The sequence below is a fragment of the Brachycentrus maculatus genome, unplaced genomic scaffold (assembly GCF_059751285.1).
Source record: "Brachycentrus maculatus isolate JH-2025_06_01 unplaced genomic scaffold, ASM5975128v1 h1tg000285l, whole genome shotgun sequence".
Lineage (NCBI taxonomy): Eukaryota > Metazoa > Arthropoda > Insecta > Trichoptera > Brachycentridae > Brachycentrus > Brachycentrus maculatus.
This window is the reverse complement of record NW_028281036.1, coordinates 709035-732623: the sequence shown is the minus strand read 5'-3', so window position 1 is coordinate 732623 and position 23589 is coordinate 709035. Positions and strand designations below refer to the sequence as shown.

Sequence of the window (23589 nt, the reverse complement as noted above, 5' to 3'; positions counted from 1 at the left end):
AGTTAGGATAGTTCTCCGTTCAGGTAACAAATTCCATTTTTTTATTTATTTATAGATTTGGCATTTTATATGTAGAACTCCATTTCGATTAATATATTAAATATTAAAATCAAACACTGAGTCTACTAAATTGTAATATTCTCAATATTATTAATATTTAAAGCATTTACTTTGTGGTTAGTCATTTTTACAAAAATGTTAATAATAATAGTATATAACCACTCACCGAAAGAAGTGGTTATATACTATTATTATGAACATTTTTGTAAAAAAAAAGTACTAAATTGTATTTTATTATTAAAATATAATACAGTAGTTTGAAAATGCCATAACAAGGCTTGTCACAAATTTTATTTTCATGTGTTTTTTATGAATAAAATACAATTTATTAGACTATAAAAACCAGTGTTTGATTTTAATATTTAAAATATAAAATAAAAACAAATTTGATCTGTAAATTACTTTCATTCCACAGTTAAAATATACAATATAATATTTGAATTTTTATTTTTATTTTTCAATGGACTATTTCTGGAAAAGGTAGGTTAAAATAATGCACATTGCTGGCAGTGTCAGGAACCAAGGTCGGTGGAGCGAGGTGGCTACTCCCGTGACTGGCTGTCCATCCTTCTCAAACACTCTTCCCATGAAGCCGAAGGTCAGAAGATCGGAATAGTGTCCGGTGTTTAGTTTCATTGTATAGCTCATCTTCCTGTCATCCCCTTCGATCTCATCCATCTGTACCTGAAAATTAGGGACATTGAAATTAGGAAGTTCTCTTTTACGGTCAAAACTGTAGTTCAGACATTTACGAATTGATGTCCCTCTTTAAACTATGGGTAACACAAAGAGCAATGGAGAGAAAGATGCTAAAAATATCCCTTGGGTTATTGACAACCACACTACTCAAATTCTTGGCTAAAAAGTTCTAAATATATATGAACTACTTTAGAACAAGGTTTCTAAATTGGTTCATATATATATAGAACTTCCAAGAATTTGAGTAGTGTAACCACAACCGTCAATAATGGGTAAAATTGGTGAATGTTACACGTGTGTAAAGTGATCACTTAAACTAGCCTATGACGGTCGTCAGCCCCGTAAATGCCCAGACTTTTCTTTGCCATATTTTTCATCATCTTTGATGAGATGTCAAAAAATAATATATCCCTTAGGGTTCGAAAAACGAATATTTGGATAATGGAAAAGACCAAGGTATCAAATGTGGCTCAAACAATCATGGAACTAGACAGGTCATGTAGTACGTATGTCTGAAGATAGATGGATGAAAAAGTGCTTGACTGTAGGCCTATAACAGGACGCAGAAGCGTGGGTAGGCCCCAGACAAGATGGTCCGATGACATTAAGAAAGTGGCAGGCCTGCACTGGAAGAGAGTCGCATCCAACAGAGAACTGTGGAAGTCCAAGAAGGCTGAAGTAAGTTAGTAGTTCCTCTTTTAGGAAATCATGGCTATAGACATCAGCTGAACAAATAAAATACATTGATTGATTAGGCAGTCACTTTTTAATAATAGGTATCCATTTTTAATTTAAATTTCACTTGGTAAATACTACCATTTCTTTAATTCTATTGTGAAATGTATTTCTTTTAATTCTGCATTATTTTCAAATACCGTATGTGAACTAAGTCTAAATTTTTAGGGTTGTGTCTTTGGGACGTTCAAGGATGAAGAGGGGGAGAAGCTGTTTCTTATTTTTATTTATTTTTTATCAGCGGGAACATGAACAATAGGGGGGGGGGGTTTAAGTCAATTATGAGTTTATTTGAGGAACTATCCGACATTGGATTTGTGATAGTTCATAAGGAACTGTCACGAGAGATGGTATCATACATGCAGTGGCGGACCTACCCTAGAACCCAGAAGCCCGGCATGCCTAACAACTCCAACAATGATTAAAAATACATAATTAATGTATGCCTATTTTTAAATTATCGCGCGCTTTTTCGTACTACCCGAGATAGCCGAGCGTAAACATTCGGCTTTCGCCCTGTCTGTTGCAGGTGCAGGCGATACATGATTAGCCATCTCGCTCGCTCTCATTGGCTTCAATTTGGGCTTCTGCTTCCAGCAAAACGCATAGTTGATTTGGTTTAAAAACATAACTTTAAACCGTACAATGTAGGTACCTATATGGCATTTTGTATCGAGTTTGGAAGCCAGCTTCGGTAGCGTGAACATAGCCACAAGAAATTAGCTACAATTCGCAATATTTGTAACGAACGTATTTCATTATTGTTATCTGTTTACTTATCTGTCAGATGCTTATCAACTAGTTTTATGCCTTTGTAGAGTTCATAAATATAAAATATAATTGATAATCCATAATTAAATACGGTAATTGTAGGAATTATTAAGATTTGAATAAGTTTTCGCATTTTTTTCGTTCTTCGCTACGTTTTTCGTAAGCACATTTTGTTTGAACGTCATAATGAATTCGGATACGGCCGATGTCGTTTGTGCTGTTCTATTTATTTATTTGTTTTATTTATAAAAGTGGTTGAAGGAATTAATTTATAATGGAAAGGTAAGCGCATTGAATTTTATTAAAAAAAAGAAATGATTACATCTCAAGGTCTCAAAGACCTTCTCCTGATTTAAAAATATCACAACTGTTAAATTACAAAAAAGGAAGTTTAATCAGTCGATATACAAAACTCGTTGGATTAGAAACGTATTGAAATATATTATTAGATTAAAACCAATATTTTTAGCTTTTCCACTTTACTTTTATTTGACCAGCGACCGGGTTACCGACATTTTATTACCGTTACCGACATCATTAGACTGGTACTGTCGATGTCGATGTACTGATGATGTCGGTAACGACGAAACCCGGTCGCTGGTCAAATAAAAATAAAGTGGAAAAGCTAAAAATATTGGTTTTAATCTAATAATATATTAAAATGCAATTCCATCACGAAGTGCCAGTGGATAATAAAAATCTATTACAAACGTATTTTACTGCACTCAACATTTTCTTTATTTCAATGTGATGGCTATTGCGTACAAAAATTACATCTTTGCATTTTTTACACTCATTACAATACATTGTTTATCTTTATATTGTTTTTTTAAATAAAGTTTTGTCCTGACATTTCTTGGTTGAACTGCATTTTATAGAATAAAATAACAACTATGAAATTTTTTCCACTTGAATTTTATTTGACCAGCAACCGGGTTTCGTCATAACTGACACCACCAGTCCGATGATGTCGGTTACGACGAAACCCGGTTGCTGGTCAAATAAAATTCACGTGGAAAAAATTACATAGTCGCTATTTTATTCTGGCTACGCTTGGATGGCTTGACTCTGGCCAATATCTGTACCCGACGGATTCTCCAGTTCTTTAGACACGTTGTGCGTGGCAACGAGGATAGCCTGGAACGACTAGTTGTGATCGGTAGCCTGGAGGGAAAGAGAGGGTGAGGAAGATCCCCACACGATGGACCGATCAAATGAAGGCAGCAGCAGGCACTTCAATGGTTGATGCGCTACGTGCAGCGCAGTCAAGGGATAACTGGAGAAGAGTCATTGCTTCTGCAAGGGTCACAACCCTCAGCAATGAGGAATAAGATGGAGAAGAAGATTTTATTATGAAAAATAATGGGCTTGCCTTACTGGTAAGCCCTGGGCACGCCACTGCATACATGATAAAAATAGTGGAAGGACATTGGTACCATAAACCAAGCTAGGACACAAAATGCCGAACCCTCTTCTAGCAGAACGGAAGCTCTGCTGACGACAATCAACAGTCCGGCTTCTCCTGAGAAGTTTTACGTGGTTTCCTCCCAGCAATGAGCAAATGCCGAAAAGTTGGACCTGGACCAATGCCCATACTAGTTTATCCCTCTTTTTACCAACACAGATTAAAATACGATGTTTTTTAACTAGAAGTAACAAAAATCCACTTAATGATCTATAAACCTTGTATATAATAAGCAAGGTAAATAATAAATGCACCTCTCATCTAAAAAAAAATTCTAACCTAACCTTACCTCACCTAACCTAATCTAACCACGGAGGCTGATGTATCGTCATATATTTACCTGGTAGCTATTGATGTTAATGGGCATGATACTGGTGTCCAATGTCACAGGATGGTAGACAATATTATCAGCTTTCAAAGATTTGTTGAATACGGGTTTTGGAACGAGAGCCGTTATTTCTATATCAGTTATTTCACTTGTCGGGTTTACTGTAGAATGATCTGGGAATCTGAAATGATAAGAAAAATACAATATTTTGAGTGTGTCCAAATCTTTATACCCAAAAAGAGTGATTTTATAGTCGAATAAACCAAAGCTTTATGGAAAAACAAATGCTAAGATGCACTGCCCCATCTGGCAGCGAGGGTGATTCTTCTCTTGGTGATTCAGAGAATGCCAATGTGTCAGGGCCAGCTTGCGGGATTCTAGGAGCGAGCAAAGCAAAGAAGAGGAAACAAATTTTTCTAAGAAAAGGGTCCGAAATCGGCATGGCTTAGGTGACGTCCATGATAGAAGGACCTAAAACCTGAGGGTGAGGAGAGCTGATCCCAAACAGTCTACAAAGATAAGTTGGGATAGAGCCAGGAAGAATAAGAAAGAGTGATTTTATTGATATCTCAATGCGGATTCTAAAGTAATTAAGATCGGAATATGGAGGTCTGGATGTTTATATTAGATATGAGAGATTATAATTATTATTTTAATCTGAATTAAGTAAAAATTTATTTTAAAGAAATCATTTTTCAATCCAGTTTTTGGATTCAATCACAATAAACACAGTGAGTAATAATAACCAAATGAAAACCAAAAGTAAATAATAAAAATTACAAAATAGAATAAGTTTTTTGGATGCATCTTCATCACCAGAAAAAAATAACAACAGCCTTCAAAAATTAATGATCATGGATGGTAGGGGAAAATAGTAGAAAAAGAGGAAGATCCTCTACAGGAATGACTAACCAAATCAAACCCGATGCAGATTCATCAATGGTCGGAGCGATGTAGACGGCGATCTGTTGCGAGAGGTGGAAGACAACAATACAGTGTTTTGAAGACAAGGAGAGAGGATGGTCAGAACCCTTAGCGGTCGTGTGCTTTTTGGTAAAATTGGGACCATCTTGTTAGATAATGATTGGAGTATGTACCTCTTTGCACAGGAAATAATAGAATTGCTGGTACAAGCCACAATGGCGCAGTTAGCAACGCCTCCAGTCTTGTATGTATAGGACCTCACTCCATCAAAGACAACAGCTCGGTACAAGTACTGGTCATCTCCTCCCTAAAATTAACAAGCTCATTACAAGATTGATACTTTAATAATGATGATACTGATAATAATTTCATATAATAATGTGTTTTTCAGTTTTTGCATATTTTTTAAATGTTTTTCTTCAAAATCTTGTTCAGATTTCCGGGGTTTCACTATAAATATGAAAACTCACTTCTTGCAATTTTGGTATATCCAATTTCATCTTGACTTGAAATCGGCACACTAGATCTCCGTAAGTGATGTTGAAGTCCTGTTCTTCCTGGATTTGAAGCATCCGCGTCTCGTACACCGTGAGATTGTCCTGTTTCAAGTAGAGCTTGTCCATCACCGAAACCGGGTTGTTGAGCTTGAGGTGTTCCCGCACGCTGTTGGAACGCTGCGTCACCGCTAGGAATGTGTCGGAGGGGTCCTTGGGGAGGCTGGAGACCAGCAGCTTGTTCTCAGCCTCGCCGTTCATGATGGCAGTCAGCATTCCTCGCTTGCCGGAGTAGATTCCAGTACCTAATCATACAAATCTAAGTGTAAAAATGCCAAACATATTAAATAATTACTTCATATATATAACATCCAAGAATTGATGCAAATTGCATGGTATATTAAATGTTTGATTTAAATGCATAATTGATAAACCGTTCGGTGACTTAATTTATAATGTAATAAAAATAAATGTCAGGAAGAAAAGATGGTTCGTACACATCAGTGGTCGTCAACATACGGCCCGCAAGATTTTCATCCTTCTTCTTCTTCTTCAAACACTTATTCGCACCCCAACTCATTGTCTACATTAAGATGTCAATATAAATAATTCCTTAGTGGAGAAACCCAGATTTTTGTTTTCCCCACTGAGGAATTATTTATATTGTTTGTATCCAGGATTACCTGTACTTCCTACGAGAGGATTGTTAGCTCCAGCAGCCAGGAGGTTGACGTTGTGAGTTCTGGCCCAGCTCTCTTGAATCTGAACAGCTATAAAAAAAATATAACACTTTAATGATAATATATGTTTTTAACCGGATCCACGCGGCTCGCATAACCGTATGTGTTTTAACAAAACATTCCCTGTACGCGGCTGACATAACCGTTTGTGTTTTTACTTTACTCCAAGTTTCGAACCTCAGTTCAACTTGGAGGGATTTTTTCATGGTGTGGAACTTTGGATAAAATAATACGTCAATCCTTGGCCTTATGACATCTGTTGAAATATCTGACTAATAATTTGTAACATCACAAGGATAAATAAAAGAACAGATCCCTGATTTTTCTTGCGGTCGGTAATTAGTCCGCGCCATAATCATGCCCTATATCTGTCTCACTCTCGACGCTACGCATCGCCAGTGGGTAAGAGTGACACACGATGCGTGCTTTGATTTATTTATCTTACGATCTTATTTGTTTATATTACGATATATTTCAAGAATAATGTGACACGAGTGTATTATAGAATACCAAAAAGGCACAATGAATCCCATTGAACGTTTTTGTTTACGAAAATAAATCGTTTATTAATTAAATACATGATAAAAGTAATCATTTAAAAAACGGCAAAATACCGCCGCGCACGGGCGTCTCTCAGAAACAAAGTGAATGCGGTTAAAAGGTTAAAAAAAAGACTCTTGAAATCTTTTTCCATCCTACTACCCCATCTATTATGGAGCCTTTATAGGAGGAAAGAATAGTTGAGGGTAAGGCCAAGTGTTCAATAGGTAATGAGCTATGTAGGTACTTGGGGAAAGGAAGAATCTATGTACATTGCATTTGTCAATAATAACACTAGCCAACAATGATTTTGATGACTGATTTGGACTAAGTTAATCCTTCTTATTCAAAGTCTATATGGTGACAAGCTTGTATCACGTCAAGTTTTGATGTTACAGTCATATTATTGTTTGTATGGCCCCATACGTTGAAACCATTATAGTGGTTGGTATCTAGACATGTTTTAGACTAAGGTATAAGGGATTTGAAAAAAGTATTGATAATCATGGAGTGGAAATATATTAACTTATCAATATTGAATACGACAGCATTATATGTTTATATATAATAATAATAATAATAAAACCCTTATCCGCACCCCAATGGTGCATAGGGCACTGCATTATATAAACACAGTGTTATCTTGATCGTTTACACATGAAGGAAAGGTGATCAGCCCTCCGCTTCAGGTACCAGTCCAGTGTAATATTGAATAAATATGACAGTGAAAAAATCACTTATATTTATTTGACCCCTCTGGGAATCGAACCCGGGACCTCCAGAACGGTAGCCGAGCGTGCTGACCATTACACTGCGGAGGCGGAGAAACCATTATAGTGGTTGGTATCTAGAGATGTTTTAGTCTAAGGTCTAAGGGATTTTTAAAAAGTATTGATAATCATGGAGTGGAAATATATTGACTTATTAATATTGAATACGACAGCATTATATGTTTATATATATTTATACAAAATAATAAGATAAGCTTTAGTCAATATCAGAATTAAAAATAACATAACTAAAAAATCTGACGTGCTACATTTTTAATTCAGCTATGCAAAGTGCAAAAAGATCAGGTATTTTCATGCCAGTTACAAAATAAAAGTTGTAAATTGTTGGCCAGTGTAGTTATAAAAAAAATAAACAACATGGACTATGGAATATCCACTTACCAGTCAAAAATGGCATCTCCGAAAACCACATGGTGGGGAATATGATGTTGGAAACATTTTCATTGGCAATAATATCCACGGACGGGTTTTGGAACATCAGATCAAAGCAGATGAAGTGACCAAACTTGACACCAAAATCCGTCTCGAATACTCCGTAGGTCTTGTCGAGAGATCCTGTAAATCCGGGCTCACCAAACAGGTTTATTTTGCGATATCTGGAAAGGATGTTGAATTAACACGTTGACTGCCATGGGAATTTTCAAAATTCTGGTCTTAAAAGTCAATTTAATTTAATCATATATTATTAAAAACTTTAATTGAAAACTATCAATTAAAGAACTCTTCAGAACTCAAAGGTTAATTTATTATTTATTGATTTGGCGTTTAATTTGTAGAACTCCATTTTAATTTATGTATTAATTTTAAATCAAACACAGATTTATTGAGTCTACTAAGTTGTATTTTATTAACAAAAACACATAAAAAATTATATTGTGACAATTGTTTCGCCTTGTTAGGGCATTATCAAACGAATGTGAAGATCAAATGGACTACGGTCCTTATGTAGCTATACAATTCTAAGTGACAGTTTTAACACGTGCAGCAATAAAAAGCTGTTGTCTCCCATAAATTGTTGCTGCACGTGTTAAAACTGTCACTTAGAATTGTATAGCTACATAAGGACCGTAGTCCATTTGATCTTCACATTCGTTTGATAATGCCCTAACAAGGCGAAACAATTGTCACAATATAATTTTTTATGTGTTTTTGTTAATAAAATACAACTTAGTAGACGCAATAAATCTGTGTTTGATTTCAAATTAATAAGGTAAATTTATTAATATCAAAAGACATCAAATACACAAATAACACTGTAACCAAAGCATTTCAAGACATAATTATAATTTCTTTTCATTTATTTTTAAAAATTCTGGTCATGTAAGCCAGCATTGATTATTTTGTTCTCTTCCCATGCGCCATCTATCCATATTAGCACTGGAATACAAGGAATTTTATCATAGCTGCAGGAATATGGTAAGTAAACACAGTACGAGATAACTCGTAGTTGGCGTCCTAGCAAAGAACGCAATCTATGAGTTATCTCGTAGTTGGCAGTCAACGTGTTATGTAATTTTTTTGATGTTGGATTAATGTTTGATTTTTTTTTATTCACTAGCTGTGCTTGGCCACGCATTGTTGTGCCTCAGTCTCATTAAATAGAAAAAAAAGAGAAAGCACATTTGTAAAATGTTTAATTTCACAAAGCATGGCTACACAATATTTTAGCAACTGTCATGAGCCATGTTTAGTATTATGCATTTTGCTATACCGTTCAACAGATGACGCTGCCATTATGGTAAAAAAAAACTGATTTTCAAAAAAAGACCTTCACCTTTGACTGTCAAAACAATCGGTGAATAACTTTATTCGGGATTTAAGGTTTGAGCAAATGAACATTCACATTTTTTATTTAAATAATATAAAAATATATACATATTCAAATGCAATTACATTTGATTATGTTTTATTTTACGCAGTTTTCTTATGCCACTGTCTCTCGGCTTAAAACGAGGTTTACCTGTAATATTTTTTTACAAAACAATTATTTATACATATTTAAATTGCCACCTTGGAAAGCAATCACTGGACCTCCGGCATGGTAGCCAACCCGCTGCCACTACACTCTCTAGGCAGATAAAAGTTAATTCAATTTTGAGTACAGAAATATTTAAAAATATAAATAGTTACTTGGATATGATGTCCCCGTTTCGGTCAAAGACTACGTTGGTATTGAACAAGTAGAATCCTTTTGTTGGACACCCTGCATCGGTTGTTGCGTTGCAATAGAACTTTTCAGCAACGTTGACGACTACATATATCTTTTCAAACCTAGCCGCGCATGACAGATCACTCAGAATCTGGAAAATTATATCAAATTAATGGTGTTACTATTGAATAAAAAAAGGTTAACAATTTTAATATCTGTTATGGCAAGCAAAAGCCTAACACCATAAGCTAAACTAGCAACGCACGACCTCCGTTGTACACTTTTAGTTTAATGTATGGAAGAGAAGCATGGAGTTGTTAGAAAAAAGGACGAATGTAGTCAAAATGCTGTCTTTCAGGTGAAAGTATGGCAAAGTGATGTATGATAGATATTCAAATTAAGATAGGTATTGGTGATAAAATTAAGAAAAGTGTATGTGGTTTGGACTTATCGCTCACTCGTTTCAAGAACGTCATAAATCAAAAAACTTGATTTTTTAGGAAAATGTTTTTTAAGTTTAAAAATAAAACACAGTGTATTAAAAATAAATATTAAGCCACATATTGAACTTTTTACTGTGCAACAGATATTTTTAGGTAAAACCTGAAGGTTTTTTCTCCATTTGAAAAATATTTAGTATATTTTTAAAAAATAATTAAACAATACCTTTTCTTCAAAATGCAAAAACAACATTTTGTGCCCTGTAGCGGCTAAATATTAAGTTAAAAATATGCCTCTTTTGCTAGGATATAGTACATTTTCTAGGCATTCTGAAAACATGCATAACTGAAAATTGACGATTTTTGATTTATGACGTTCTTGAAAGGAGTGAGCGATATGGAAGAAATGAGTAATGAAAGAACGGTAAAATAAATGCATAAGGCTTATGTAAATTATGTAAATTATAAATAAAACACTTGTTTTTTTACCACTTGAGTATTATACTTACACTGTTACGACTAGTAATGTAATATGTTTTAAAATAGATAAATAAAAAATTGGTATAAAGGATAAGATATTTTACCTTGGAGTAGTTATCTGATTTGACACAAGGATTAGCTCTTTCATCTTGGTGTGGAATTTCAATCTCAGTCCCTTCATTTCGATTGAGTGTTGATTCCGGAAATACGATAATGTCTGCTTTCTGAAAACATAATAAACTCGTAAAAAAATATATATTTTGAGTATGTATTTTCCTCTTTAGTTTATATTTTAGTCAAGCATATATTTCTAGAATGAATTTGATTAATCTGTAATGTGTTGAAATAAGATATGGAACATATAAAGATAGATGTATATTAGGATAATTTATTTATTTATTTTTCAAAACATATTACATACATAAGTCATATATCACTCACTCCTTTCAAGAACGTCATAAATAAAAAAAACTTGATTTTTCAGGAGAATGTTTTTAAAGTTCAAACATAAAATACAATGTGTTAAAAATAAATATCAAGCCACTTATTTAACTTTTTACTGTGCAATAGATCTATTTAGGTAAAACCTGAATATTTTTTGTCCATTTGAAAAACATTTAGTATATTTAAAAAAATAATTAAACAATACCTTTTCTTCAAAATGCAAAAATAACACTTTATGCCCTGTAGCGGGTAAATATTAAGTTCAAAATATGCCGCTTTTGCTGGGATATAGTAAATTTTCTGGGCATTACGAAAACATGCACAACTCAAAATTGACAATTTTTGATTTATGACGTTCTTGAAAGGAGTGAGCGATATGTAATATTCCCGATGAGCAATTTCTATTTCTCATTTTGGGACATGAATATAGGTTAACAAGACTGGAACACAAATAATAAAGTAACAAAAAAGATTTTTTTTAAATAACCGAAACTAATACTAATACATGGCAAAATATAAAAACGATAAACAGGTATAATAAATAGGCATAAGAAACATATTTAAAAGAAATAAATGAGAAAAACATAAGGTAAGAAGCATATTTAAAATAAGCAAATGAGAAAATATAAAAAAAAGAGAAAATTTAACAAATGATAAAATATAAAAAACGTAAGGTAAAATAAAATAAGAAAATGTGACTAAACACTACATGTATATTTTTCCATAAAGTACTTTTTCAGATAATTTATTTTAGATCCCCGAACGGGTTCTATTTTATATATGTCAGGTAGCTGGTTAATTTGATAAACACTTTGATATTTATAGTCAATTGATATTATTAATTCTACAGAAATTTACTCAAAAGCTCCACATGACAACTGACATGTCGCTGGTTAAATCCCAAAGGGCCACAACGCAAAAAAATCTTTATTCCAAAAACGGTATCTAAATCGTCAACATTTTCATATTCGAAAGACACCCATGATTGTAGCGTTAGAAATGTCCATTTTTCCGGGTGTCTTTTTCGAATTTGAAAATGTTGACGACTTAGATACCATTTTTGGAATAAAAAGTATAATTTTTTTGTGTTGTGGCCCTTTGGCATTTAAGGAGGGATGTGTCATTAATACAGGGTTGTGAGCTTTATCATATTATGTGACAGCTGTTTCACCCAGAGCGCTTTTATCAAAACTGCGGTGAACAAAACCCAATAGACATACATACTTGAGAACAAGTTAAACTGAAAATAAGTCTAGATTCTGATATTACAATTCTTCTTTTAACCCTTATGTGTAGGACATTTCATGGCATTGATCATCTTAGTCATTATTATGTGAAGGCTGGACTGTCAATGAGTGAGGCATATAATATTTAAGGTGAGGTATTTAAGGCCAGAGCAACAGCGGCAGCGGAGGTAGTAACCCTACTAGGAGGTTCTAGCTCTGACAGGAGACTCCCTGCTATAACAGTCCTATCTCCAAAACGTCCCAAACCTATCGAAAGAAGGAAAATCAGGCTGACTTTTCTTAATAACACATGGTTGGCCAACCTTTTCAGCAGCTGGGCCAAATTTTAGAAATGATATTTCCTACCGGGCCGTAAAACAAAATTTCTTCAATTATTCAAAGCAAACATGAAATATATTTTTTAAAGACTATATAAAAAATGACAACCAAACAAATTTATTAAATTAGAGGCAATTATCAAAAAGATTTATTAAATAAGGAACAAGCTTATTTTTGAGAAATCAGTTTTCTTTTTTGGACACAGAATTTTAACGACACTCTCCAAACATTCCTTAACCATTTCACAATCTGAGTAATGGTTCGGTTTTTTGGCTAGTTTCATGGCTATTGCGTAATTAGCTTTTACGAAGTATTTTGACTATTGAATCACACTAGTCAGTCGGTTATAGCAGCATCAATGTGTGTTTAAAAGTCTGTCGCAAAATATTGTGATATTATTTTTTGACATCTCATCAAAGATGAAGAAGAATATGGAAGTCTGGGCATTTACGGGGCTGACGACCGTCATCGGCTGGTTTAAGTGATCACTTTACACACGTGTAACATTCACCAATTCTACCCATTATAGACAACCACACTACTCAAATTCTTGGAAGTTCTTTATATATGAACCAATTTAGAAACCTTGTTCTTGAATCACTAGAACTTCACTAGAGACATCTATTGGTGAGATGTAAAGAAGCTTTTTACTAAGCAGAAACTCTTATATTAGTATGTGAGGTCCAAATCCTGGATTATAATCACACACATGAGAAACGCCAGAAAATACCATTTTCATTTTTATTATTTAAGCTTATAATTTGACCAGATAATTTATTTACAACATTTTGAGTGTGTCCAAATACTTGTTCACAAAATCTGGATTATCTCTAATTACAGGAGTTATTTTCATATTATTTTTTGACATCTCATCAAATCTCATGGATCTCACATACTAATATAAGAGTTTCTGCTTAATAAAAAGCTTCTTTACATCTCACCAATAGATGTCTCTAGTGAAGTTCTAGTGATTCAAGAACAAGGTTTCTAAATTGGTTCATATATAAAGAACTTCCAAGAATTTGAGTAGTGTGGTTGTCAATAATAGGTAGAATTGGTGAATGTTACACGTGTGTAAAGTGATCACTTAAACCAGCCGATGACGGTCGTCAGCCCCGTAAATGCCCAGACTTCCATATTCTTCTTCATCTTTGATGAGATGTCAAAAAATAATATGAAAATAACTCCTGTAATTGGAGATAATCCAGATTTTGTGAACAAGTATTTGGACACACTCAAAATGTTGTAAATATTGTGATTGTTTGTTAAAACGAACATACCAAAGAAGGAATTGTCATGATAATGAGATACTTCTAAATATGGACATGATACGAACTACGCACGATGGAATGTTCTTTTGGTGGTTTTATGTACACTTAAAAAAAAGTGTGATATGCTCTGCAGGCCACAAGAAGACACCCGTGGGCCGCGGGTTGGACACCCTTGTACTAACACATAATGGGTACCTGCATATTATATATTTATGTATTAATTTTAAATCAAACACAGATTTTTTGAGTCTACTAAGTTGTATTTTATTAACAAAAACACATAAAAAATTATATTGTGACAATTGTTTCGCCTTGTTAGGGCATTATCAAACGAATGTCATAACAAACATTTGTTTGATAATGCCCTAACAAGGCGAAACAATTGTCACAACATAATTTTTCATGTGTTTTTGTTAATAAAATACAACTTAGTAGACTCTAAAAATCTGTGTTTGATTTAAAATTAATACATAAATTAAAATGGAGTTCTACAAATTAAACGCCAAATCAATAAATGTTATATATTTACCTGTTCCTTGGCATCTTTGATAAACTGACCATATGCTTCTAGAGAATTTTGTGTAGCATCGTAGGAATTATTTGATGTAGGATGAAATTCAACTACGGCCGCAATGTATGTCTTCGAGTCATCTTTGACCTAAAAAAATGAAAGATTAGATTAACTCCTGTGGATAAAACTCGATTTGTTGACAAAGATTTGGACACTCAAAATATTGTCCTTAGACTCTAAAAACTGTCAATTTCTATTTTCTAATTTGTTCCAGGATGATAAAAATAATGGAAAGGTTAATTTGATTTATTAACAAAAATATTTTCATATCGCGTTTTAGATAAAAGAGAGGTCTCCACAGGGGTTAACTTTGTGGCATTTCTATAATAAATAAATAAATATATCAACAATTAAATTTCTTGAATTTTCAGGGTCATAATGCTGATAGCATTTTTCTATGTGAAAAACTTTTATTTTATTATTTAATATAGTTACATATTTTTACAATTTAATACAATTTCTATACATTTGTACTTCATACAATCTTATAATTTTAGTTGCGCTGAGCTTCTCCAAAAAAGAGACTAAACTCTTGTGCTTGGAGAGGGACTTTTTTTATAGTATCATGTAATACTTTTTTTATATAATAGGGGAAAATATTTTTTGGGATGTACGAGGGAGTTATCTTGTTTAGTTTTCTATTGAATAGTCTGTATATGTATGTTTACATTTCGCTATGTGAAAAAAAAACCTGGTCTTTTTCTACAAATACATTAATAATTCTATTGCGAATGTGTTTGCATTTCGTACGGGGCGACTGGAGGCGTTTGAGATGTGGTGCTACAGGCGCATGTTGGGGATTCATTGAGTGAGTGACAAATGGTTATCTTTCGGCGCTATACTTTTGAAAGGTAGTCAGAAAAGAAGTGATTTGTCACTCACGCCCTTTTGGCTAGCGACAGTCGATATGTACGTTAAAAATGCAAATTACAATAAAGTTCACCCGTGTGCCAAAGTACAATACATGACGCCTTAGAGATGAGAAGTACTACAATAAAAATGTAGCATTCACAAAACGTATGTAGGTATGAATGCGGCGCTACAACAGTACCCTACAACTGTAGTGTTTGCACGATGTACATACTAACATATCGCTCACTCCTTTCAAGAACGTCATAAATCAAAAATCGTCAATTTTCAGTTGTGGATGTTTTCGGAATGCCCAGAAAATGTACTATATCCCAGCAAAAGATGCATATTTTTAACTTAATATTTACCCGCTACAGGGCAGAAAATGTTGTTTTTGCATTTTGAAGAAAATGTACTGTTTAATTATTCTTATAAATAAATTAAATATTTTTCAAATGTAGAAAAAACCTTTAGGTTTTACCTAAAAAGATCTGTTGCATAGTAAAAAGTTCAATAAGTGGCTTGATATTTATTTTTAAAACATTGTGTTTTATTTTAAAACTTTAAAATCGTTCTCCTGAAAAATCAAGTATTTTGATTTATGACGTTCTTGAAAGGAGTGAGCGATATGTACTAAAACGTTGAATTGTAAATTGTAGTTTGAAAATAGAAATAAGAAGTAATTTTTAAATAGTTAGTCACGAATAAATGGATTTACACAAAGTGAACGCTGAATGAAAATAGAAATATTCATAGCGAAACAAATCCTCACAAATGGCGATGGGTTAAGGCTCAGTATTCGTTAAGTGGCTACATAATTTTCTCTAAATCTAAGTAACCTTTTACGTAATTGATTTTTTTATTAAAACACCGTTTTTGAATTGCAAAATAAGTTTTTCTTCGAAATAATCATATGATTTTAAAGAAAAATGAGTTATTGAATGGTTTGAAGTTAAAAAAATATATATACAAATATTTTTCTATTTACTTATATTCTAAAAAAATTAAAAAGTATCCAATATTCATTCCTTCAAAAAATCGGGCGTGAAAAGAAGTGTCACCTCTACGGCGGTCGGCCAGTGAGTGAATTCTCTATTACGTTGTATCCTCTTAATATTACTAATAAAACTAACCCCACTAACAGGAATACTAACACTTATAAGTCAAATGTAAAAAGTGTAAATAAAGAATAACTCGACACTGGCTATAACACCCAAGAAGGGTGAAAAGCCATAAAAAAGAAGAAGAAGTATCCTCTTAATATTTAATTTTAAATAATAAATTAATTTGATGGTTTATTCATTCTAAGTTGCAATGCAGGGATACCAACATTACATTCCTGTCATCTGCCTTATTTTATGAAGTATTGTGGTATTACATTCGAACATAATATCACCTTTTTACGGAATTGTGGAATATCGATAAATTAACATGGAATAATGTGAAAAATATCGTGTTTTGTTTTACCAGACATTGTGCGATTACATTCGTATCACCATAATGTATTACGATATATTGTGCAATTAAATCCGTACCACCATGCAGTGTGAAATATTGTGTATTGCATTTGTATTTACTATCGTGCAGTGTGAAATATTGTGTAATTATATTCGAAACACCACAATGTTGCATGGAATACTTGGTAAGTACATTTATGTCACCAAAATATTACATGAATATTTATTACGTATTGGATTCATATCACTATAAAGATTTATGAGGTATTACGTAGTTACATTCCTATCACCATATTGTTGAATTGTATAGAAAATTGTTTGCATTAGTTATTACACTTGCATTAAGCAAGTGTAAAGATGAAAAAAAAACAATTTGTCAACTAAAATCTTTAAAATGAATGACATTTTCTTAGGGGCCTAGCTTTTTTAGCCACCGAACTAGTGTTCGGTTGTCGATTACATCTTTGCCAACGAACACAAAACACCGAATACAAAACCTGGGCAATGATTTCGCGGACCGATCGATATCTGGAATATGTCACTTCCTAACTACAAAGCAATAATAATTACAATATTTCAGGCTAATGTTTCCTTGATTTATATGTTCATCCTTGTTTAGATTTTAGTACTTTTCGAACCAATAATATACTTAAAAACAGAAAACATTATTTTATCATAAAGTATACATGTAATATATTATGTACGAATTGGCTACGGCTGTTGATAAAACAAGAAGAAGAAAAAAACGCTACAATTATAATGAACCCTCGTAGCAGTGCAATTTTCCACGCCATCAAACGCTACAATCGTAGTATTCGATCGTACAAAAAACGTGTGTAGCGTATCTTGTAAATTGTAGAGCTACATTGTAGCACCACTACTCATTGTGTACTCATCACTATTACGCATCGCATATATCGCTCATTTGGTGCAACAATGACGTAATTATCCTAGGCGCAATGTAAGTATGTACATAGATATAAGAATAAACAAGTAAATTCATTACCTGAGTAAAATCAAAAATTAAAATCATACACCTAAGTAACTTCACTGCTAACTTAGAATCAATGAAATGTATAAACTCATGCCTCTAGCGATATAGCGAGTGTTTTTGCCTAGAATTTTCACTCATGAATTACATGAAATTATAGTAACTTTAAACATAAAGAGTAAATCCACTCACAAGTAGGCATAGGCTATGGAACTTATAAAGTTGAAGCCTGAGTAGGGACATGATAAACGGTGTTGCATAAGCCGTAGCTAGATTTCAGAGTCACTTGGACGTTAGGTAGGTAATTAAAAAAAATGACGTAATTACACTTTTTCTTAAAAACAAGTTTAATTTCGTTCAACAACGTCATTTATCAAAAAACTCGTTTTTCAGGAGATTGTTTTTTAAGTTTAAAAATATAACACAATGTATTAAAAATAAAGATCAACCCACTTATTGAAGTTTTTTCTGTGCAACAGATCTTTTTGGGTAAAACCTGAAGGTTTTTTCTCCATTTGAAAAATATTTAATGTGTCTAAAAAAATAATTAAACAATACCTTTTCTTCAAAATGCAAAAACAGCACTTTCTGCCCTGTAGCGGGTAAATATTAAGTTAAAAATATGCCGCTTTTGCTGGGATATAGTACATTTTCTGGGCATACCGAAAACATGCACAACTGAAAATTGATTTTTAATATATGACGTTGTTGAAAGGAGTGAGCGATATTTCAAAATGTGCGGAAAGACTATACACTGGGAGAAACATCGACCGAATTGATTTTGTAGTGAAATGCTGCGAGATGGCGCGAGTGTCATTGTAAAATAGAGTAAAACGGCGCCATTTCTGTTGCTACAAGTCTGAATGGCATCTCCTGTAATATTTCTAAAAGCGTAATTACGCCATTGTTGCACCGAATGAGCGATAAATGTATGAGCGTCGTCATGTAGCGATTATTGGCGTTTATTTCGACTTTCGATTCAATCTTCAAGCGAATCATTTTTTTTTTTTAATTTTGCAATATCCAGAAATATTCTTGAATCGGTTCAAAGCTTTATAGTTTTCCTATTATCCTGGTTTATTAAAATAATTAATGACGAGCTGAAATCAGTTGTAGCAAACAAAAGCCTAAGAGCAGAAGCTAATCGTTCAGTCCACCACAGAGTCCTGGTACCGACCTTATTGTTTGAAAGTTAATCACGGCGTTGGCAATAGAAGGATGAAAGTAGACTGAATGCAGTCGAAATGCGACCACTCAAGACGAGTGTGCGGCAAAACGGTGTATGACAGATATTCAAATAGTAAAATAAGGAAAAAAATGCAAGGCTGAGGATAATGAGCATTATCGATCAAATTGAGAGTGATGTGTTGAGATGGTTTGGACGTGTGGAACGAACGAATGAGGAAAGAACTGTAAAACAAATATATGAGACGAACGTAGATAGAAATAGAAGCAGACCGAGATAAAATTGGCATCATCAAATATTTCAAATATGTACTTGAAAGTGGACTGGTCAGAAGTCGTAATAATCGACGGGTTATGTATGAGGATATGCATGAATGTGGAAGAGGCGAATCATGTTTGCAAAGACAGAGAGCTGTGGCGTTCTATCCTCTCTGCCTACCCCTGTAGGGAAGCGGCGTGATAGTTGGATTTACAAAGAAAGAGTGTTACGATAATTTGCCTGGGAAATCATAGTTATTTGTTATTTAGGATCAACATAAAACTGTATAGATCCTATGTAAGATTTTATAAAAGAAAAAAGAATAATAACTGCTTGTAAATATAAATAAATTGTTTAAAAAAAACATCGTCAGAAGTAAGCAGTAGTAAGTAGGTAATAATTACTAAAAATAACGCGACAATAATTTTTCCTTATGTTTTACTACTGACAGAAAAAACGAAAGACAAATTAAATATGAAATCCCAATTTGACGACAAACTCCGACTTTTGACAATAACGCGACCGCAGGTGGAATGCTAAAGAAAAAGCGCGGACAACCGGTCGAATGATGTCCAGGTTTATTTATTTAACTGTCAAAATGGCTAATTCCACTCACCTGTCTGTGATTCGCTTCCCCTGAGATGACAAATAACAAGCAAGCAAGAAATATTTTTATATTCATCGTTTAATTATTGAAATAAAACATTTATATTATAAATTGTCGCGATATTTCGAGTGACACCCGACCTGCGCGGCGACCTAACACATAATGACAACACTCACAAAGACCAACTAATTTGTATAAACGCTTATTCATATATTATTTCTTGATAACAATACATTTCGCTAAGTAGGTACACATTTTATTCGACATAAAATGATTGCAACTAAATATTACGTAGGTATCTAATAAATTTAATTATTTTTCAATCTTCTCAAGGTACAGATCGTGGCTGTCTCATCTAACCCTTATACGCACCCAATGGTGCATAGGGCACTGCATCGTATTAACCCTTTGAACGCGTTAAGCAAAAAATAAAAGTATTCTATAAAAATCCTTTTATTACCTATATTTGATTACTGTAGTCCATGGCTTTTATAAGCCATAGACTATAGTCGATTTAAGCGTCCAGAGGAGAAAACAATTTGTGCGATTTTAGTCGATTTACGTGTCCAAAGGGTTAACGCGGTGTTATCTTGATCGTTACTTACATGAAGGCAAGGTGATCACTCCTGTGCTTCAGTGACCAGTCCAGGGTAATATTAAATAAATATTAGAGTGTAAAATCACCAATATTTATTTTCACCCCTCCCTGCCTGGGAATCGAACCCGAGACCTCCAACACGGTAGCTAAACACGCTAAACTACGGAGGCGGACAAAAAATTGTGGGTGTACTGGCAAAAAACCGTTTACTTAATAATATGCAGTTTGACATAATGATGCAGTATTATAAAATTTTCAACGGTCTATAAACTGGCAAAATACACTAAGTAGTTTGAAATGTCATATTTATGTGGTTTTAAAAGTAAATTCAACTTTGAGTTTTATTCAATTCAATCAATTCAAACCCTTATCCGCACCCCAATGGTCCATAGGGCACTGCATTATATAAAAACAGTGTTATCTTGATCGTTAACACACAAAGGAAAGGTGACCCTCCGCTTCAGTGACCAGTCCAGGGTAATATTGAATAAATATTACAGTGAAAAAATCACATATATTTGTTTGACTCCCCCTGGGAATTGAACGTAACGAATAAAAAATTAAATTAAATAAAGAAGTGAGGAAACAGCATGTTTAGTTTTTGCCGCAGACAATACTATTAGTTTTTCTCTGCACGAATCCGTTAACAAAGTGTTGATAAATTGATATATACATTATCATTTTGATAAAAACCATTATTATAATCAATATATCATAAATGGATTTGTATCATTATCACACGATTGTCACATCATTCCAAACAATGTCTAGCCTGAGATGATATGATAACGCGGAATGACAAATGAGAAATGCTTTTATTTGAAAGCCACCGATGTCAAGTGACAGCTATTGTGACAGATGGTTATTCTGTGAATCTAATAATCTAATCCAATTTCCAATCTGATCATGTTCAATTTGCACTTTGATTGATGAGTCAATATTGCACAGTGCTTTGCAAATATGTCAGAATAGGTAATTAACCATGTCATCATGACCACTGTCAGATTTAGAGTAGTTGCGGCTCTAAGCTATAATATAAATGTGGGCTATTAGTGTTTTTAAGCAAAATCAAAATAATTTCACTAATTGATTCCGCAGTAACTTTGTATAAATCTATCCATTTTTAATTTATACTTCGTAATTTTAAGTTATACTTATTAAATTACCAGTATTTCTTAAAATCTATTAAGTCTAAATTTTAGATTTTTGTCCTTGGGACATTGAAGGTTGAAGACACAATTGATATAATTTTTTTTTTACAAAAATATTAATAATATTAGTATATAACCACTCCATATATTATATAATAATATATCCATATGTTAATAATATTAGTATATAACCAGAGTGGTTATATGGTATACTAATATTATTAACATTTTTGTAAAAAAATAAATAAGTAAAAATGACTAACCACAAAGTAAATGCTTTAAATATTAATAATATTGAGAATACACAATTGATATTAAATTGAAATAAAAAATATATAAAACTTGTGTGCGACCCATCACGACATATCGCTCACTCCTTTCAAGAACGTCATAAATAAAAAAACTTGATTTTTCAGGAGAACGTTTTTAATGTTTAGAAATATAACACAATGTATTAAAAATAAATATCAAGCCACTTATTGAACTTTTTACTGTACAATACATATTTTTAGGTAAAACCTGAAGGTTTTTTCTCCATTTGAAAAATATTTAGTATATTTTAAAAAATAATTAAACAATACCTTTTCTTCAAAATGCAAAAACAACATTTTCTGCCCTGTAGCGGGTTAATATTGAGTTAAAAATATGCCTCTTTTGCTGGGATGTAGTTCATTTTCTGGGCATTCCGAAAACATGCACAACTGAAAATTGTCAATTTTTGATTTGTGACATTCTTGAAAGCGATATGGGATCGAATGCAGAGTGAACACTACAAAAATCACGCTAAGAGTGTCAGTAATGATGTCTATAAAGCGTATATTTGGCAAGAGAAATATGCGAGATCCAAGACATCGGTAGGTGGGAAAGATAACGAAGAAGAGAAGTTTATGCGCCAGGAATGGAGAATGGAACCTTCCAAACTCACCCCACATCACACTGCATATCCAACCCCAAGATAGAAAACTCCCGAACAGACCACCAAAGAGATGGATTGACAGCTGGGGACCAACATCCCAGGAGGCCAATCCCTCTTAAAAACAGACCACAAGGCCTAGACCAAGAAGAAGAAAAAGAAAAAGATAAAAATGTAATGAATATCCAAATACAAATCATCTAAAATGTATAAATATTAGTACATTTACAAACATACATAATTATACAAAAGTAACAAAATGAAATCTGAACTTTTATTGCTTTCAAAATTGAGAAATCCTCAATTACGTCTTTTAAGGACTGTCTCATTTTGTCAGCTTCAATACACAGCTAAGTCTATAAGCTTCTATTGCCTTAATGTGAATCCACATTCATTTTTTACTCTCTTAAGCTGGCCGGCCTGGGCAATTTGTTATCAAACTTCTTTTTTAAAAGTACTTTTTACATAATTTCAAAATTACACGGTGCCCCAAAAAAAGAGGACATTCATTCAACAATGCGTAAAAAAAGTTAAGAATTTCCTACACCCCTTACAATAAGCAATAATGAATTTAATTTTTAGATTTTTTAATTGATTTTTTTTACAAGGAAACCTTATCCAACATAATTTGTCTATTTATTTTAGTATTATTTTTTAATCGTATTGTGTAGAACGTATCTTCCGTGTAAATAAGGAGTTCAGTGTAATTATTGTCACGTGATAATATTATCAAATAAAAACAATGCTAGAATCTAAAATCACATTTGTACATCGAATTTTTAGATTTATCTATTATGACTGATTTATCTATTATACTGGTATGCAGACATGCATATTTTATGTATAAATATCAGACTGCAATCAAAATATATGTTTTTCAAAATATAATAAATAATTTATTTTTATTAACTATTCTTGGCAATGATTAAGACAATCCAATAAATTCATTCATTATCTTGTTATTTATACATACATTATTGCAAGGTCAGATTAATATTTAACCTCTACCAATCTGTCGACAGACATCTAACCCCAAAGGTTTCCATTGATAGGCAGTAATTTTTTTTCCAAGAGATGAGTAAATATATGACAACACTTTCCTTTTAATTCAT

The 23589-nt window shown here is 33.0% G+C and overlaps 1 protein-coding gene across 1 annotated transcript; it reads right to left on the bottom strand.

Moving 5' to 3' along the window:
* Positions 1 to 445: 445 nt before the first annotated feature.
* Positions 446 to 19982, bottom strand: LOC148305117 (vanin-like protein 1). The gene is made up of 10 exons (XM_088267164.1): positions 19825 to 19982; positions 14426 to 14554; positions 10721 to 10840; positions 9678 to 9847; positions 7929 to 8143; positions 6160 to 6246; positions 5453 to 5781; positions 5156 to 5289; positions 4071 to 4239; positions 446 to 744 (listed from the first exon to the last, which is right to left on the bottom strand). The coding sequence occupies exons 1-10, from the start codon at positions 19888 to 19890 to the stop codon at positions 526 to 528; spliced, it is 1638 nt and encodes a 545-aa protein (XP_088123290.1). The 5' UTR covers positions 19891 to 19982; the 3' UTR covers positions 446 to 525.
* Positions 19983 to 23589: the final 3607 nt, after the last annotated feature.

Bases quoted from the DNA above. Each gene is read 5' to 3' on its own strand.
- LOC148305117 (XM_088267164.1), bottom strand. From the start codon at position 19,890: ATGAATATAAAAATATTTCTTGCTTGCTTGTTATTTGTCATCTCAGGG. The intron at 9,848-10,720 runs GTAAAATATCTT...ATAATTTTCCAG, and splicing joins AATCAGATAACTACTCCAAG to ATTCTGAGTGATCTGTCATG. The intron at 6,247-7,928 runs GTAAGTGGATAT...TTTTTTTTATAG, and splicing joins GGAGATGCCATTTTTGACTG to CTGTTCAGATTCAAGAGAGC.